Source organism: Rhopalosiphum maidis, chromosome 1, assembly GCF_003676215.2.
Source record: "Rhopalosiphum maidis isolate BTI-1 chromosome 1, ASM367621v3, whole genome shotgun sequence".
Classification (NCBI taxonomy): domain Eukaryota; kingdom Metazoa; phylum Arthropoda; class Insecta; order Hemiptera; family Aphididae; genus Rhopalosiphum; species Rhopalosiphum maidis.
The window spans coordinates 87,810,198-87,831,111 of NC_040877.1; the positions used below are offsets into that span (position 1 = coordinate 87,810,198).

Below are 20,914 nucleotides of genomic sequence, written 5' to 3' on the forward strand. Positions count from 1 at the left end.
TTTATTGATATTATCATTTTCTAGATAATATTCTTACATTTAAATTTGATAATAGGTAAATTTACTCTAATATTAAAGCTAACATCACAAAATATACTTTGCTGAACGCAAATTTGCTATGATCTACATTAGTAAGATAGAGACAATAAATGCAGGTATAACGTCCTTTCAATAAAAAAAATATAATTAGAATTAAAGGAACATTAATGTAAAAATGGATGAACGGTAAATTTAAATAAATATCTACATAAAACTGAAAAATATAATACACAATTAAAGCAAAAAGAAATTGAAATATTACGTATTGATTAATGATTAAATAATACTGTTTGGATAAAGAAGTATTTAATCAAGACATTTTTAACTATTGATAGTTGTAACATTCCATGTATTTGTTTAAAATATCTAAAAATGTAATGTTTTAATTTATTTAATAAAACCAAATTTAACTACACATAATGCTGAATTAATTGTACTTAAAAATACACAATCAGTCCTTTACTTATAACTTAACATGTAAAATTTAACAGACTTAAAAATGATGCATACATTATGTTTAAAACAATCAATGACAAGGATAATGAGACCATAATAATTATATTATATTACTCCAACCCAAATGAAAAGACAACCAGTTTTGTGCAACAACAAAATGACATACCTTCGCGATTGATTGTACCAACAATTTCTACTCTACCATAGTATCCTCCATTTTTAAATTTTGCAGACTAATTAGGTAAATACTTCAAAATGTAACAAAATAATACGATAGTTTTGAAATATACATGATGACGTTCTGTATATTTACATACTTCATAGGTAAAATAAGTACACAGGTAGACACACGGTGGTGTGTCAAAAATCAAAAATTCATAATTAATATTATATTAATTATTCAATTATAAATAAATCTACTTTTTAAAAAGCTCTATATAAAGACATAAAGGTCATTCAATCAGCTACCAAATGTAGGGAATGCTGGTGAACTCATGGGCATAGTTGCATAGAAGGTTTCTAGATGGTGACTGTACTAAAACTAGCCTGGTGTCTTCTCTTTTTGGATGGAGTATAGTAGTTTAAATTAAGTTAAAGTTTTAACTAACTCAAACCATTGATTTCCATTAAAAATTTTCTCACATTATTGATGTTATACAATATTGTGTTCAAATACTTTCAAATTAATAATAGTTTAATGCTCAATCCATTATTAATTTTTCAATATTTTGTAAATTATGTAATTACATAAGATTTAAATACAAATATTCTTGTTATTTATTTCAGAAAACAATAAAACTTTTTAATTAGCCACAGCTAATTATACATATTTGATAATATTTGATTACATACATAATCTGAAGATCTTTGAACTATCTAAAAACTCTTAAAAGATAAATTTAAAAAAACCAATAGTAAACTTTATCATTAAAATTAAAAAATAAATTATTGCACTTAACTATAAGATATAACTGACAATTCTAATATTCTTAATAAAAATAAGGATTCTAATAAGAATATTACATTTTTATGTCCCAATAAATAATATCATATTATTTATGTGTATTAAATATGATTTAAACTTTTTGTTTAATTGATAATAAAATAATGAATTTATACCATAGTTATGATAATATAACCTATTTTATGAATTAATATAAAACAAAAATAAAATAATACAAATTGAAGAAAAATAATATTAAAAATTACAGTGAAAGTACGTTATTCATTTAATCTATGCACACATGCACATACATTATGAATTATAAAATATAAGTGATAAACACAAGAAAAATATCAGTAGAATTGTCATTGGAAAAATAATACAAGTATAAAGGTAAGATTCCAATATAATTTGGGTCATAATGTAAAATTAAATTCCTTAACATAAAAAAGAATAGTTAATTAATGTACAAGACTAGTTCACTTTTACACACTATTTAGTATCAATCTTCTCAGTTTCCATATTAGCCACTATACCATTTGAAATTTCATCAGCATTTTCAATAGGGTCACTTGTTTGGCTTTGAATTATACTATCATCTTCTTTTTTGTCTTTCTTCTTATTTTCCCCAACTTTAAAATATAAAAATTTGTCATTAATACAAACTATATTTAAATGGCTTAATAATATAATGAAATAATACCATCTTCTGTTTCATTCCCTTCACCAGTTGAACCTTCACGACGTCGCTTGCGAGTAAAACGTTGTTGTTTTACAGGAAGCATTTCCATTCCAAGTACTTTATTAACTTGTCTGAAGGTTAATAATCGTAACGCATTCTATAAATTAAATTTTCAAAATAAAATTAACTTTTAGTCATTTTTAATAGATATGTAATATATTAGTGTTATGTTAAATAATAAATAAAAAAAAAATAGTAAAAATATAAGATGAACAATAAAAAGTATTATTTAACATGGTAAAGTATAGAACTACAATAATAATAGTATACTAAAAAGTATGGATCTTAAAAATATAGGACGACTTTCCTAGAGCTCTATCTGATTTGCATCCCAATTATATATGTTTATAAAAATCACAAATTCTGCTTAGGAATTCAGAAATAAAATAAAATTTTATCCAAAATAATCGATTGTCAATTAAAATAATTGGAAATAATGAATTTTAATTATTGGGAAGAAAACTGATTTTTACTTTAAAAGACAATATAACCTATTTATAATTTTAAGACTCAATTTTATGTACTTCACTATATATACGCATGTAAGCCATTGAACTGGTTTACTGGCACCCTCTCAAGCTCAGAACTGTCATAATACATCAAACCAAAATTATCAGAGTGAGCTAGGTTTAATAAGACATTCATCATAGCAACAAAATAAAAAAAAGATATAGTATAAATAAGTTGACTAAAAATTTAATTCATTAAATTTTGCTTATGGTTTATGTCAATATGACAAAAACTAACAATGAGCTTGGTTCAATGATTATCATATGTAAAATATCTATGGTATAAATGTATTTATATTTTAAAACTATTAAGTCAGAAAAATATGTTTTAGCATCAGCATGACTAAGTGTCAATCAGTGTGAGCTAGGTTAAATATAAATCATCAGATGTAAATACTCTAAAAATCACTAATATAAATATTTTGTAACTATTAAGTCAGATAAATATGGTTTAGCATCAGCATGACTAAATGTCAATCAGTGTGAGCTAGGTTAAATATAAATCATCAGATGTAAATGCTCTAGAAATTATTGTTTAAATTTTATAACTATCAAATCAGATGAATATGCTTTGGTTTTAGCATTAACATAACATAATATATCATATTTAAAGTTTTTGTATGATTTTAAATTTTTTGTCAGATAAATATTATTTAGCATCATCATGACTTTGTCAATCAGAGTGAGCTAGGTTAAATAAATCATCATTTTTATAATAAGTTACACCAAAAAATTAATTTTAGCCTTCACTACTACAGACGTGATATTACGGCGCACGCAAACACACCCTATTACAAACATATTATTCCATTCTTTAATCTATAAAATAAAATACACGAGTAATCATTTCGGTGATTATATCAAAAAATGCAGGAAAATATAAAAAATTTAATGGCAAAAAAAAAAACATTTACAACTTATTATCTATTTCAGTGGTTACTAAAGTGACGCTATTACGTAATTTATCTATTACTGGTTTACTGCTATAATAATTATTTATTTTCATTTGTTTTCTATAATTATACTCCTATAGAATCAAATAGTTTTAATAATAAACAATAACAAATGGTAAGTGGTGCCTATGTCAGGTTGCCTAATTTGGATACCCCTGGTCATATTAACTTTAAATTTATATACCTATATATAAATATTTTTTTAACTTCAAAATATGGTTCAATTTAACTAAATTAGACATTTAGGAACATTAAAAAAAAAAATATATTCTTAGCAGTGAAAAGGTTAAATATTGGCATAAGCTCAAACAATTATCTTATAAAATTATAATAATTTATTACATAATTATCATACAACAAAGGTATTAAGCAAACTTCTTTATTAAAACCAAAAAACAAATTAAAAAATTGTATTAAGGAGCTTTAAGACTCTTTTATCTGAGAAATTATTAATACTTTATTTTTGTACATTAAACATGTTCAACAAATTGTAGTTTAGAATAATCACTACACACTGAAAAACATGAGTTATTATGTGGTTTCACAACAACTAAGACAAGGAATGTAGTTATGCACTCTTTAGAATTTATAATATTTTAGATAAGGAATTTTAACATAGGTCATATGGAATTATTTGCAGGCTGGTTGCCAATCCCCATCAAGTTTCCTTAGGTCTAAGAAAATTATATTACCTGAGCTGACAGTGTTATGTCCTCACGTTGTTGCACAGTAAGTGGTGCCAAAGCATCAACAGGATCTTTCTCACATGGGTCAACCAAATGAATACCAGTAGCCCCCGGCAATAAGGCACCACTTGCAATTGATTCTAAGAAACGCCTCAATGATTCAGCAGGGCTCAAACCAGCAGCAGCATTGAGTGAATTGGGTGGAAAGGCACTAGTTAAGACACGTTCAACAAACAGTTCCAACATCTGAAAACATTTTTTTTATTAATTGAACTTATATAAAATATAAAATAATAAATGTCATGAAAATTTTCAATTTCTATTACCCATGAAGTAAAAGGTTGCCATTTAGGTTCTCGCATGATGAAATCTTTTAAAATACGAATGATCAAGGGTCCATTAGCAATTACAGCCAATCTAGCCTAAAATATTGTAATAAAACATCATCTAATTAATATTGAGCTTAGAATAATTCTAATTTGAAATGAGCCATTTTTACAAATCAATGAATAATAGATACATATAAAATATAATGTAATTATTTAAATAATGGTAATAACATTTTTATCAAATAACATATATAATATATAAATTTGTAACTCGATTGATTGTATATTGGCTCATCCCAGTAAATTAGTTTCAAAATATATTATATCAAGTAATTTTTTCTCAATATGTAAAATAATCGAAATGGGACTTTCTAACACGCAATATATCAGCAGCAAATGCATATTTTTTGTACTTTCCAGCCTTACACATTCGGTTATTAATAATATTATTCCAAATTCAAAAAATAACAGTTTATACCGAATTACCAAGGATGTGTGCTTAATTTATAACCTCAATGACACTATTCTATACAAAATACATACGTTTGGAGCATAAAGCTTTGGATTAATTTAAAGAATAAATAGTTAAACTAGCAATAAAGAATATGTGTAGTAAAAGAAGGATTGATAAGGAATTAAATTAAGCAATATGTTCATCTTCTTCACACAAAATTAGTATATCCCCTTTCGATTTCATATATTTCGTGTTTTCTCACATACCCACACATACACATACATACATACGCACACATCCATCTCATTTGTACATTCGTGTATTGTAGGGACACCACCCAGCTGACCATCAGTTATAAATTGGGTGCCCCGCAAAGCACACGATTATACATTTGTGTACTTTTCAAGTATAAACAATCAATAAGTATATGTATTTACATACATACAACATGATTACTATGATCTACAATAAAAAAAAAACTTTAATTTAATTTAATTTATTGTTTAAAAAAAATCATATTTGCTTATGGCAAATATGACAAATTCGCTAAGCTGGAAAGTAATAAATAAATAGGCAAACCTGAAACCATTTGGCATGCCTGATGGCAGCCAATGCTTCCAAACATTTTGTCTTGTCCAAAACGTGTTCGCCAGGCACAATGGCCACTGGTTCCGTCTGTTGGCTTTCTACAATAAAAACCCCAAACAAAACAAAAAAAATGTGCTCAGTATGATATTTCCCAAAGAGTGTTTGACCATTACATGTATATTAAATAATTTAAAATCTAAAAGTTTATACTTTTTTTTTCTTATTGAATTATTTCAAAATTCAATTTATTTGACTAATACATAATATAAATACACTAAGTACATCTATTTTTAACAATTATCGCTTTCACATTGTATACTCATAATTTTGTAGCAACCATTTACAAATAAATCACATACAATACATAATAATACCAATGATACCATACTAAGATGTCCAATAAATTTAAGCTTTAAATCATATAAATGATTGGTCGAGTTATCAATAGAACAACTCAAATAAATATTATAAAATAAAATTATGGTTTATCTTGATAAAATTCAAAATAATTAAGAATTAAGAGGATATTATACCCATACCCACGTGTGTTGTCTGTTTGATGAACGTACAACATGGCGAATTTGCTTTCAACAGAATCAATCTTATGCTGTTAACATTAATATTAAAGTCAATTTAACTATTATTATCAAAATATAAGGTTTTATCTAGAGCAGCGATTCTTAAACTTTTTTTTTACGTACCACTTAGTTATATTATTAATCGGTCGCGTACCACTAACAACTAAAAATTGAACGATCCAAATTCCAAATTGTACAGTTAAACACATATATTTTAAATAATAAGGCAGTAAGATATTACAACTATAGTATAATCATTTTTTATTTATTAATTTATTTAAATAAGATGATTTAAATAATTGAATGGGTTTATTATCCAAAAACGGCCTTCCACGTATCACCATTTGAGAACTGCTGATCTAGAGCATCTTATAAGCTTTTATTTACACCTTAATTTTTAAGTGAATTACAAGCATTTTTAATATTTTACTTAACTATAACTCACTTTAAAATTTAAATATTAATATATGAGATACTCTAGATCAGTGGTCGACAACCAGCAGACTGCATCCGGCCCGCGCCACTATTGTACACGGCCCCCCACTTTTAATTTTAGAAAGAGAACATTTTTCTTTCATTTATTTATTTAAATATTTTTGACAGTATTTTTTTTTATAGATAATAACATATGATGAGGGGTAAACATCCTCTTAACCCATTAATTAATATATTATTCAAACTTAAGTATTATAACAATTTGTTTTATATAGATAAATCATACTATAGGAAATATGTAATGACTATCTTTTGATGCAATGAACCATTTTATGGAGCATGAATATTGCTTACCTTAAAAGTGACAAATACAACCCTCTTACATTAAAATGAAAAGTAGCTAATTTCAACCGAACTTGGGACAGAATAAACACTACAATTGAAGACAAAGAAACATAAGTGATACAATAGTTCATCATAAGTCTTGATGCTTTTAAAAATGTTAGATAATTGTTCATATATGTTCATAGATAAATTTGCAATAACCCATGTTTAAAGCCAAAGTACATTCTTCACCCCTCTTAAACCCATAGACATATGAGACATTGACACTGATAATATTAAGTACTTGTAGCGTAATAACACACTTTTTATTGCTTACCTTAGATCATAATTAGAACATCACATACACAGAAACAACAAAATACTAATGTATATAAGATAAGAAATATAAATTATATAATTATATCTTTAATAATAATCATAATTTCAACCAATAATACACTTTTACCAAAAATATCACAATATGAAAAGTAAATTCTTATTGACTCCGAGATTGAATTTAAAAATTTAATATTTCATATAATATTAAAATGTTTTAAGCAAATCTTTCAAGACAGTGTAATAATATACAGAATATATTATATTTTCAACTCATTTAACAGTTACCTTTTGTTTTACATGTAAAAGTTGCTGAATTGGCACAATGATAACTTGTGGTAATGATGATTGTAATTTAGAATTATATGCTTTTATTTTCTTGTAAATTTGAATACTAAAGACAATGGTACAATTTGAAATTTAATAGTTATGTATATGATCTTGTAATTGTTAATATAGATTAAATTTCATAAAATTGAGTTTTAAGCACAATAATACAATTACAAACTTTGACAAAATTCACTATTATAATTGGATATACAATGAAAAACAAACCTATCTGAAATATCAAAATTATACACAATATTCTTCAGTTTGAAAAAAAACAAATATTATTTTAAGTAATTGAAATTATTATGTAAAACAATCAACTTTTACACATAAAACATTAGGTTACATTGATATTAATACCCTATATCTCATTGAATAATGAAATGTGAAACCCACACCATATTAATACTTAAAATATAGCTTATTACAATCTAACTTGTTTTAAATATATTGAGCTCTTTTAATTTAACACAATAATCATAACCACATGGTCAAAAACCCTTTTCAAAAAAATAATAGTACACACTCATGATAAATTTACCATCATAACATTATATCAGATGCCAATGTAATTTTACGGTTTACTAATTTAAATTTCCCTACAAACCTGGCCCTGATGTCCTATTATATTTTAACCTTTTAAGTACAAGAGGATATTGAATTCCTATGAATAAATTAGTATAATTCACCTACCTCCTTCAGCTGCACTCAAAATAGCCTCTCTTATAGAAGGTGATGTTAGAGTGACATTTACAACATATTTTTCTTCGTCAGAAATGGTCTCAACTGTTAATTTCGCAGCTGCTTCATTTTTATTCACAATATATGTATCGTCTTTAGCAACTATCTGTATAGATAAACAATAAATACATAGTATACAGATATTCTATTACAGTAGTTATTTAAGAAGTTAAATACCTTCAACTTCTCTGGTAAAATTGCAACAACAGAGTTTAACAATGCTACAGTTGGTGGTACTGAACATATGATTACCAAGTCCACCTCATTTTCATTAACTAATAACAATCCTTTTGACAGTGCTCCAACACGCATAGAACCAGTCATCTTTTTTGTTATTTTAGTATCATCCTTTTCAGTAGTAAAAGTAAACCTATACATAAAATTGTCATAACATATATTTTAAATGTAAATTTGCATGATTAACTCACATTGAGCCATCACGGCCATCTTCTTTAGCTGCTGTCGTCTTTTTTGTTTGTTCTTTTTTTACTTCTGTACTTTCTGCAACTTCTGGTTCTGGAACTGTGACTGGGACAACTACTTCTGGAACTATTAAATCAATAATGAAAAATCATTATTTAATCAACAACTTTAATATTTCAAAAACACTCACCAGTTTTTACTAATTCTTCAGCAGCGAGTTTTAGTGCTTTTTCTGTGTCTGAAATAGCTTTTTGTAGAGTTTTTAAAGAATTTTGCTTGGGGAAAAGACTAGAGTGCTTAGCCATAATATGTTTGTCATCAACAGTATCATAACGACGCATTGAATTATGTATTTGAGGTCTCATTCCCATTCCAAACTTCATCTATTAACAACCATTTTATTTAATAATCCATTATTTTACAATTATTAACTTTATACTAATAATACTAATTACAAACCATATGAGGAGGAGGTGGTCGAGCACCAATCATTGCTGGAGGACCAAAAAGTGGAGGTGGCCCCATACTCATATTTCTGGGTCCTAAAGACCTATACCAATCATAATACTCAACTTCTTCTTGATAGCGTCGTCGATCTTCCCATGAAAATCTATCTTCCATATCCATAAAACGATCGGCCCAAAAGTTAGACCTAAAGAGTTCATTAAATTTTAATTAGTATTTTTTCTTAATAATAATATATATTTATTAATATTTTATAATCAGTGAAATAATGACTTCAAATGAAAAAAATCGTGTCCATAAGAAACAAAAAACATGTTTCTTTAGGATCTGAAATTTCAATTCAGACTCGTCATCTAAATAATCATCATACATAAAATAATATACACATACTATTTGTACAAAACATATATAAAACTTAACAAGTAAATAATTCAATGTATGTTTAACTCATCAGCAAGATTAATATGACTTCAATTAAATTAAATTTCATCTATAAGAAACAAAAAACATGTTTCATATAGTATAAAATTTAAATTCAGACTCGTCATCTAATTAGATCATCATACATAAAATAGTTTACACATACTATTTGTACAAAACATAACAAAACTATACGAGAAAATAATTCAATGTATTTTTAACTCATCAGAAACATTATTAATGACTTCAATTAAATTAAATTTCATTGATAAAAAACAAAAAACATGTTTTTTATGGTTTAAAATTTAAATTCAGACTCGTCATCTATTTAGATCATCATATAGGTATACAATATACATTGCTTATTAATGAAATTTATACAAGTATACAATTACCTGTCTTCTCTTACTCTAGGACCATCATGTTGTTTGTCTTTTTGCATTCTGCGAGCTTCAAACCAACTTGGTTTTAATTCGACTATTAAACTAGGATCCACTTTTTTCTTGTAAGAAAGTCTATGTCTACGACCCTTCATATGCATTTCTTTAGCATTGGGATCATTAAACTTGCATTCACACAATTTACAGTTGAAACTCACCATTTTACCTAAATAATATTAAATAAGGTTTAGCATATATGATCAACAAATATTAGAAGTATCAAGTTTAATATATATATATATATATAATATTTAGAACTGTTTGTAATAAACTTTTAAAACATACCTGTTTCATCTTTAATTTCTTCTATGTATTCCATTCCAACTAATAAAACATCAGTTTCTCCAGTTATAATAGGAGTTACTACAGGAGGTGGACTTTTAGCTTCAGTTTTAACAGTAACAACAGGGGAAACATTAGCTTCCATTTTTGGAATAACTGTTCCTAATTTGCCAGCTAAAAATTATTATTTTTTTTTTTTAATTTAAAAAAACTTTGAAATAATCATATGTATTTTATAGTTAATATATTATGCTATATAAAAGTAATAGAAACAAATGTGCGTACCTGCAATAAAATTCACTTTAGGTGTTGCAGTTTTTGAAACAACTACAGTTTCAGTGTTTGGTGGTGGAATTGGTTTACCAAGTTTTGTATGCAAGTTATAAACCTGGAATAAATTAAAAATTAAAAACATGTTTTTGAATATTTACTTATACATTCTTAATTTATAAATAGTTAATAAAAATATTTTTATCAGATATTATTTATCAACACTGTTCTCTTCAGAGAGCTGGGTATAGAATAATTGTATCATCATAAAATATAATGCAACAGGTACAGAGAATGTTTTTTTTTCAACTTTCAGATCATTATTTCAACAAATTAATTTCAGAGAGCTGGGTTATAGGATAATAATGTCATCACAAAGATATTGTAAAATAAAACAAATACTTAACATTTATAAATTTGTTATTTTTATATCATTAAAACAAATAACTTAATATAATGCCAAAATTAAAATATAATTATACATAAGTAGATAATACATCTAATTGACATTCTCAAAAAAAGAAAAATACCAAACATATTGATCACTGTGTCAATTACATCAATGCTCTTCTTTAAATATTAATAAGTATTAACTATCAGAAAAACAAAACTCAACATTTAAATCTTTTCAGAGAGCTGGGTATAGAATAAATATCATCATATAATTTTAATAAAATATTGTCTTATAATATTAGCAAAGCAAGTAATAAAAATTGAATACAGTTCTATAAAAAAATTCAGATTAATCTCTCTCTACATTATTTTTTATTTTCAGAGAGCTGGGTATAGAATAAATATCATCATATAATTTTAATGAAATATTGGTTTTATAATATTAGAAAAGCATGTAATAAAAATTGAATACAGCTCTTTTAACTAAATATAAACTTCAGATTAATTTCTCCACATTATTTTTTTTCAGAGAGCTGGGTATAGAAAAATCATATCATCATTAAGATTATAATTTAGTTAAGTAAATAAATTCTTATTGCAAGTATAATTATAATTATTGCAAGTTCTATGAAAATATAAGCAGTTGTAAATATAAACATAAAATTAATTATTATAATTTAAATAAAGCATTTAAGTATCTAAGTAATGATAATCAGAAATTAAACTCAACATATAACTTCAGAGAGCTGGGTATAGTATTTTTATCATCATTTTATATATGAACTTTATTAAATATAATTTACAAATGAATAATTAATTTCAAGCATTTTAGATACATTTTATTTAAGAGGATGCCAGCGTAGTATTTGCTCTCTCTCTAACCCACGTGCAACATAGCAAATTTTACGTTCACAAAAATGACTATAACCATATTAATTTCTCAAATTAGAGTGAAATGACCTATTATAAAATTTAATGTTAAGAACATTATCTAGGGCATCTCATAGGCATTTTATTAAATTTTTATATTTTAAAGCAAGTAATGAGTTTTTTAAGATGTATAAAAAATTTACAATTTTAAAATAAAAATATAATAAAACGCCTAAGAGATGCCATAGATAATGTTCTTAACTTTAAATTATATAATAGGTCACTACACTCTAATTTGAGAAATTAATATGGTTATAGTCATTTTTGTGAACATAAAATTTGCTATGTTGCATGTGGGTTAGGGAGAGACAACAACTACTACGCTGGCATCCTCTTAATTTCAATTGAATTAAGAGAGCTGGGAGGTTAGTAGTATGAAATCATTATAAAATTATTGATTTGCTTTCTATAAATATTATTTCATGCAAAAACTTACTTTCTGATGTTTAGAACCCCTTAAATGTGCTGCATATGAATCAGCACCTGTACAAGAAATATCGCAGAGATCACAGTGGAACACTTTTGTGGCCGGATTGTTTGAAGGTTTGTTGACATTTACAGTAGATAACTTTGAATTTGCTTCACGTTTTTTATGTTTTTGACCATCAAGATGTTCTTTATATGTCTATAGGCAATAAATTTAATAAATTATTAAATAATATATTAAATTATTAATATTTCATAATAAGTTAATGTTATTAATTACTTGAGTTCCAGCACAACTAATACGGCAGACTTCGCAATAATGAATTTCTTGAGATCGACTTGCGAATCCTATCCTATTGCCACCTTTAGCACCTCCAGAAAAACCAGTAGTACTTTTTTTAAACCAATTCTGTCTTTTTTGTGCATTATTAGGTCGTACTTGATTTTGATTTTGAGTTGGAAAATTTGTATTAGAATAAACAGCTTCATATCCTGGTACGGCTGGTGCTATAAAAATATATTGTTAATTAAATGAGGAATTCACTAATTGGTAAAGGAAAACAAGTTGTTTGAACCAAAGGGGCTTGCAGACAGTAATATAAATTAGTATGAGAACATTTATTTATAATTTTAATTTTTAAACGATTAAATTTATTAATACTTAATAAATTAATAATAAATAAGTTTGAATTTAATGACTTTATATGGCACCAAACCAATAGAAAAAAAGAAAATAACAGAAATATGTATATATACTTTTTAATTGATTAATTCCTATAAATCTAAAGAATAAACCAAATACTAAATATACAGTCTTTTCATTTTTACATGATCAATGTTATTGGATTTCATTTAAAATACTTCCCTAAATGAAAAATTATTTACAGATTTTAATATGTTTTTATAAGTAGAAATTCAATAAAAATAGTTTTAGTCTAACATAGTTAACATAATAGAATATATTGAAACCAACCTTTATTTGTAGTCTGATTAGGAGTGACAGCTGCTGACTGGATTGGATAAGTGACTTTTTGTTGCATGGCCGAACTAGTAGCATATGCAGCTGCATTAGCTTGACATTGTTTCTTTGGAACAACTCCCGTTGTATATGTAGTAACTGCCTAAAATTAAAAACAGACAATAGTCTTTAAAATTATAGGAAACATAATATAGGTAGATATATAATATATATTCATGAGCCAGTCAACTGGGTAATAAATATATTTATAATAATTTAATACAACTGAGCCATTTTAATAACCATAAGAATATACATTCTCTATTTTTTCAATTTAAAATCCTAAACTGCAATTTATTGATAACTATAAACAAATTCTAGCAGTTACACATTAGATTATTATTTAAATCAAGAATATTTTTCGGAAAAGATTAAGCCATTATATTAATCATAATAGTCATATTCAATTTTTTTTCATCATAAAAATTACAGAACTAACCACCTTTAATTGGTGAAATAATAAATTGAATTTCAATTTAGCATGCAATTTTATAAACAGTCTTATACAAATTTAAAATTACTTCAAATAACATTTCAGAAAAGATTAAGCCAATGTTATAAATCATTGATCTTCATACTTTTATTTTTTTCATCATTAATATTTAGTTTCATAAATTAAAAAAACATTTCATATCAATATACACATAATTATTATGCTAGTAATTAAAAACATGTTATTTTAAAAAATTGGATTACTTATATTCAAAATAAATTCATTCATTCAGAAAAGATTAAGCCAATATTATTTATCATAATATTCAAATATTTTAATTTCATCACAAAATAACAAATATACATAGTATAAAATTAAAGAAAATGGTACTATAATCTTACATTATAAAACATTGTATTTGTGCTTTATTTTATTAATGCCTCGAACAAAATTTTATTACAAATTTGAAAAAGCAATAAAATTATTAGTTACGGCAACAAAAAATGAGCGATGACCGTCATGCACCTAGCGGCAGTTTATTAGTAGTGGTTTGAAACAAAAAGCCCGCTTTTTATTTAAAAAATATCAAATAACTTATATAGGTATTATTTTATTTTTTAAATTATAGGATTTTTTTTATTGGTTATCAATTTATTTTACATTTTATCATACAAACAATTAAAAAATATTTACAACGGAAAAAATAATAAAAGACAAGTATATTATAGTAAAATAGCAATTTTTAAATAAGTGTTTGAATGTCATCTTCACTGTCCTCGTCATTGCCAAAATCACTGTCGTCAGTTTGAAAAGTTATAATAAGCGGCTCTAATACACTGTCCATTAGTATCTCCTAATAATCTTCATCCTGGATTGTCTCAGCATGTTTAACGCATTTTTCCCAGTCACTCTTGGATACCAAATCCAATGCTTCGTGAGTGAGTCTTTCGACGTCCACCATTTTAAATGTTGAATTATTTGTTGCCACTTTGCCTTTTACTTGAGCCCATATAAGTTCAATGGGGTTATACTGACAATGGTACGGTGGCAGTCGTAATACTTCATGGCCCATTGAACTTGCTATTTCATCTAGCTCGTACCTTTTAAATGTCGGTTTTAACAAATTCACACGTTCACGTAGTTCAGCTAGAGTTTCCAAAGGTGAAAAACTAATATTTTGATTTTTCAGCCATTCCTGCACCTCAGCTTTTCGAACATTACATTTTGGGTAATTGTTTACCAACATAGAATGATAGGGTGCATTATCCATAACGATTACGCATGGTTTGGGAAGTAGTTTTAGCATATCTACATATCATTGTTTAAACACATCTAAATTCATAGACGAATGGTAGTCAGTAGAATTTCCAGCTTGGCATTTAAAAACTAATTTCGATCCCTCTATGAACCCGAAACGCGATGATCCAGCGTGAGTAATTATTAGGCAACCTCGTTTGCCGGTTGGCATTTTAAATCCCTCAGTTTCTTCATTATTCTGCCAAATAAAATTGAATGATTTTGGTTTACCCAGGTTTCATCTAGGTAAACCACAGGTCGGGTATCTTCATTCTGTCTGAGTGTACACATTGTACGTAAAAATTTACATCGTAAAGTGACTATATCGTTTCGCTCCATAAGCATTTTGCGGCCATTATTGCATTTCTTAAACGTAAATTTTAAATTTTTTAACAAATTTCTGACCGACCGGACGCATCCTTCATAAATGTGGTAATTTTTTTTTAATTTCGCTTAAAATTGAAAAAGCAGTCGGATATTCATTTCTTTGATAAAATCCGTGTATAATCCGTCGGACTACATCAGCATCGAAATCGTCCATCTCGGAGCATTTCTTTGCACGTTTGTAGAACTTACGAGGTGATTGAAATTGCACTTCTTCATCACTATCCACTGAAGATTTTTTTGCCTCCGTACATATACGCCGCACAGTTATATACGAAATACCACAAGCCTGAGCAGCAATTTTTTGTGCGCTTTTAAAAAAATCTGAATCAAAATCTTTTTTTTCCGAACACATTTTAATAAAATTATTAACACTAAAAATGATTTTTTTACTCTGACTATGAGTATCACGATCTTTAAACAACATCTTTAAGTTTTAAAACAAACGTACTACGATATTCAATGACTATAACACGGTGCGCACGAAATATGTGTTTACGACAACAGGGTGTGTAAACGATAGACCAGGAAAAAAATGTACTATAGAAGGTGGCTGGTATAATATAAATCCCCCCTCCTAAACATATCATTACAAGAGAGGGTCTGGGATGTTATAGTTTGAATTCCTGCAGCCTGAGGGACACCATTTGTAACTTGACGGTTACAATTGTTACCGCTCACTTTTCAAATACAATACAGTAGGTACAGCGTGTAGCAGCACGACAGTTGCGCTATGTTGTGAATCTTTGGTTGTAAGAGTGGGTAAAAACAACGGGTCGCGGTACCAACGCTCATTTTTTGTTGCCGCGACTATAACATTCAATATTAAGAAGCATTACCACATAAATTGACCAAAGATTATTTGAAATACAATATGTTAGAGTATCATAGCCTATTGTATCTCAATTATTAATAATTTCATTAAAACATATTTAGTATAACATATAACATGGTATAACATATCAAAGAATAAAAACAGACTACTTTTGAACACATCTGTAGAAAACCAAAATATTATCATTAAAAATTATAGGAAGTTATCAAAAACAGTTATAAAAGTAGTAGGACTGGTAGGTGATAATACAAAACAAAAATAATATGACATATCTTAAGATATGAAAGTATTTAGTATAATAAAATATAAATACTGCCAATTCACGCCATTACAATAACTTAAATAATTTTAAATTAATAATAAAATGGCTTACTTGGTATGGTGCATATTGTGGTTGAGTGGGGTAGGCTTGTTGTGCATAAGCGTTTTGTCTAGTGTCATATGCTGCACTATTGTAAGCTGCTTTTGCTAAAACATAAATAGATAGGTAAATTTATTAAATTGAAATTATAAAAAGTATTAAATAACAATTTATGTAACAAATATTTTACTTCAAAATCTACAACATTTTAAGATGTTACAGAGCTTAATTGATAGTCAGTCTGTGAGATAATTGGGATGTGTTAAACATTGTACCATAAAATATCCAAGTTTTGAAATTATTTAAATATTGTTTTATATTATGTCATTTATCATATTTAGGTATATATTATTTATTTGTACTATATAACAATGACTGTTAAATATTATTTATTTTCAGTTCAGATTCATTATTATTTTTGGCCATTGAAAAATAAATTTTTCATTACAAATTATAATATAGATCATTTTGAAGTTCCAAAATATAATCAAATGTTGACAAATGGTCTAAGCAATTATTTATGTTAGTAGTTAGTTGATTATCAAATATGATGATAAAACATCAATATATTGTAAATTACCACTAACTAAATTTAATTTAACTACCAACCATAATTTGAAAAAGTCATATATGAAAATACATAACTAATAAGTAGGGCTGTGAATTTAATGCACTAAAAAAAACCTTAGAAAAAAGCATTTAAAATGCTAAAAATTATAGTATAAAATACACTTAAAGTTGATTATTTTTTAATAATGCTATTCACCTAAAATATTTTTAAATTTTGCATATGTTAATTGACAGAAATTAATTAAAAATTAACTAAAAAAGAAAATATTACTTAAACAGCCAAAAAAATAAACTATAAATTAAAAACATAAAAAATTGCAAAATAATAAGTTTAATAAATGGATTTGTGTTGTTACATAATTTAAATTATGTACTGACAAAGCTCATTTCACAATCACCAAAAAAATGCACTTTCCTACAAATTCACAGCCCTGCTTATAGTAATAAAAACATGAAATTAAAGACTTTTATAGATAAAAAAATAAAAATACATGTCTTAAATTTAAAATTCTGTATGTATCAAATTTGTATTTCATTAATACTTAAAATTAATACCATAAGCAGATTGTGTCGCCGCAGCTGTTTGATAGGATGCTACATCATATGCAGTTGCAGCAGCTCTTGGAGTTGTATAGGTAGCTGGTGGTACAGCATATCCAGCTTGTGGTGGAGGCTGATAACCAGTCGCAGTACTAAAACAATGTTTATATTAGAAGGCTAGTTGAATTATTAAATATTTAAATACAAAACAGGAAGTAGTTATCAATATTTGCTATCTAAAGTACGTTGCAGTAAGCCCCTCAAATATTGAAGCTCCTACTATCCAAAAAATAAAGAAATTAGTCGAAAATAATGTATTAAACCATATGGCTTTCTAGTCTTTGCAAGACTAAAAAAATAAACCAATAGACAGACAAAGTTAGAGGTAGCTGCAAATTTGATCAAAAGGCATAGACATCATGGTAGTGACCTTAATTATCACAATTCATCAATGATTAACAACCAATGACAAAATACTTAATTAAAATCTAAAATTTACAGTGTAATAGGTATTTTGAACACAATAAAAATAGGCAAAAAATCACAGATACAGGGATGAACATGGTAAGAAGAGTTATGATAAACAGTAAATAGCACAAAATATGACAAAGAAAAGTAAACAACACCATAACAATAAAAAGGAAAAAGAGCGTTTTATTAGGAAACGCAATTATTATGTCACACGTGTCACAGACGTCAGTACACAATAAAATATTTTTTTAGTTAAATTCTACATAAAAACTAAAAAGAACGTAACCCTCAAAATCGTTGGTAGTAGAAATTATTTTCGCTCCACGTCATATATAAATTTAACACCAACGAGCGAAAAGTAATAACTAGTATTTACTATTAGAGTAGCATACTAGTACAGTAAAAAATAACAAATTTTTATAACGACCTCGTGCGCGGTTACGATAATTGTTATTATTATTATTATAACCTAGCGCGCAATGCATTATGGCAATTACGAAAACGGCGGTTTGGCAATAGGAGGTAGCGAATTACTCAGGCTACCGGAGCTGTATTACAAACTTACGCATATTGAGTACCGCCGTGTGTGAACCCAAAATAATTGTTGGCGGCCATTGAGATGAATCGTTTTCACGCTAAATTGCCGGAAAACAACCTAAATAGGCGGCGGCTGGGGACGACAAACAGCAGCGGTTCAGCAGCAGCAGGAGCAGTGCATCACCGGCGACCGTGTCTGCGTACTTAACACGCTGTTTGGACGGCGATAGCGGATGGTTGATGAATGAATGATTGATCAAACGACTTTCGGCGAAACAGAATCGGCTAAATTCAGTGAAAGGATCGTTCGTCGGCAACCGACATAAAATGGCGTCACGTCTATCCGTCCGGCACCTAGTCCACCGGCCCAGAGCAGCGCTTGTTGTCAAGCCTGCGCATCAGTGCTACCAACTTCGTCTGCAGTTCTGCTAATTGCACATAATTTTTTCATCCATGCCAACCAAGGTCATCAATTCTATAATTATACGGTAGTGACCAAGGTCATAGAATAACAAATTTATGGTATAGTATGGAAGGGCCTTTTTACTCAATGGCCCTATACCACGGTCTATTATACCACAAAAAATAGAAAAATTAATTCTAAACAATTTGGTAAGATCAGTACGTTCATAGATGATAGCTCTGCTCAGAATCTAAAAAACCATTTCATTTTTTATGATAATTAATAAATTACAATACATAATGACATAATGTTGCAATCAGGCTACAGCATCCCTTGCCCTAACGTATATTTTCCCCTATCGGTATAAATATGCCTTAATTTCTCTACTTAAAATGAATGTGAATTTTGAAGGCGTAAGTTACAATCCACTAATACAATTGTAGGTAGATCCACTATTTATAAAATATTAATAACAATCATAAAGAATTCATTCAAGTAACCATTAAGGAAATAGGTTAATCAGTTTAAGTAGTTTTTTTTATACATTACTCTATTTATTATTATTATTATTTATATTTATTTTATTATTAAATTTGAGGGGAGTAATAAATTTGCTCTAAAAAATTTTGTTATTTGTCCTTTAAATTATATAGCATACAGTGGCCTTTTTTACCAGCCCACGCCTGGTTGCAAATGTTGCAATACCCATTATTACTATAATAACTAATAAGTAATATTACTCTACAATTATACATAATAGTGGACTACTCAGATTATCCGGCGCTAAGTGCAGGCAATTTAACTACACCGATGTATAGGTAGTTCAACAAAATTATAATAATCCAATGGTGGTTAATCGTCGTGTTTAAGTAAGGTTCGGGATTTATTGCACTTTAAATTATCGAAATATGCAGTTAAAATCATAAAAATATGCAGCTAGTTTTTTATTTTGTTTTTTAAAACACATAAATCATATTATTATAATAATAAAACTAAAAACTTAAAAATTAGGTAGGTACATAATACAAATCGTAAAATGAAAAAAATGATTATAATATATAAAAAAAAACCAAGACTGGGCATTAATTAGTTAATTTTAACTTATTAACATAACTAGTAACGTTTGGATTTTCATTAAGTTACTAAATTTATTTTTTAATTAACGAATTTATTTTTAATTTTAAGAAATAAATTAAGTTATAATAAGATAAATTGAACAGGTGATGTGTTATCAGTTAATCTTGATTAATGAGCATTATGGGTTTTTGCACTTTTACCACAACTATACAATTTTCGTTATTTTCAATAAAAGATTAATAGACAAAGAAACTATCGAAAAGAGACGTACAAGTCAAATACGATAGACTCAACCTTAATTTATTTAAAAACATTTTTTTTTTTTTATTTCAAAATATAATTTTTTGTTTTTTTATGTATGTGTGCAAACATGATAAGTAGAAGATAAAATGTTTCGACATTTTATTTCAAAAAAGAAGAATATTTTTGTTCTCAAATTAAATTTAGTTAGCACTTTAAACTTTCGGAGGGTAAAAAGTAAAAAAATCCATATTACT

General features: G+C 27.0%; 1 protein-coding gene across 1 annotated transcript; it reads right to left on the reverse strand.

The window, feature by feature from the left end:
• Window positions 1-1,826: 1,826 nt before the first annotated feature.
• LOC113555604 (zinc finger RNA-binding protein-like) lies at window positions 1,827-19,272 on the reverse strand. Its single transcript, XM_026960057.1, has 19 exons — window positions 18,966-19,272; window positions 17,945-18,081; window positions 16,832-16,926; window positions 13,466-13,613; window positions 12,773-12,999; window positions 12,503-12,691; window positions 10,759-10,861; window positions 10,477-10,647; window positions 10,147-10,357; window positions 9,326-9,518; window positions 9,057-9,249; window positions 8,872-8,992; window positions 8,621-8,813; window positions 8,396-8,549; window positions 5,691-5,797; window positions 4,655-4,750; window positions 4,335-4,574; window positions 2,142-2,277; window positions 1,827-2,070 (listed from the first exon to the last, which is right to left on the reverse strand). The coding sequence occupies exons 1-19, from the start codon at window positions 19,013-19,015 to the stop codon at window positions 1,931-1,933; spliced, it is 2,904 nt and encodes a 967-aa protein (XP_026815858.1). The 5' UTR covers window positions 19,016-19,272; the 3' UTR covers window positions 1,827-1,930.
• Window positions 19,273-20,914: the final 1,642 nt, after the last annotated feature.

Bases quoted from the DNA above. Each gene is read 5' to 3' on its own strand.
- LOC113555604 (XM_026960057.1), bottom strand. From the start codon at position 19,015: ATGGCCGCCAACAATTATTTTGGGTTCACACACGGCGGTACTCAATAT. The intron at 4,575-4,654 runs GTAATAGAAATT...AAATGTTTTCAG, and splicing joins GGCAACCTTTTACTTCATGG to ATGTTGGAACTGTTTGTTGA. The intron at 2,278-4,334 runs GTAATATAATTT...TTTAATTTATAG, and splicing joins ACATAACACTGTCAGCTCAG to AATGCGTTACGATTATTAAC.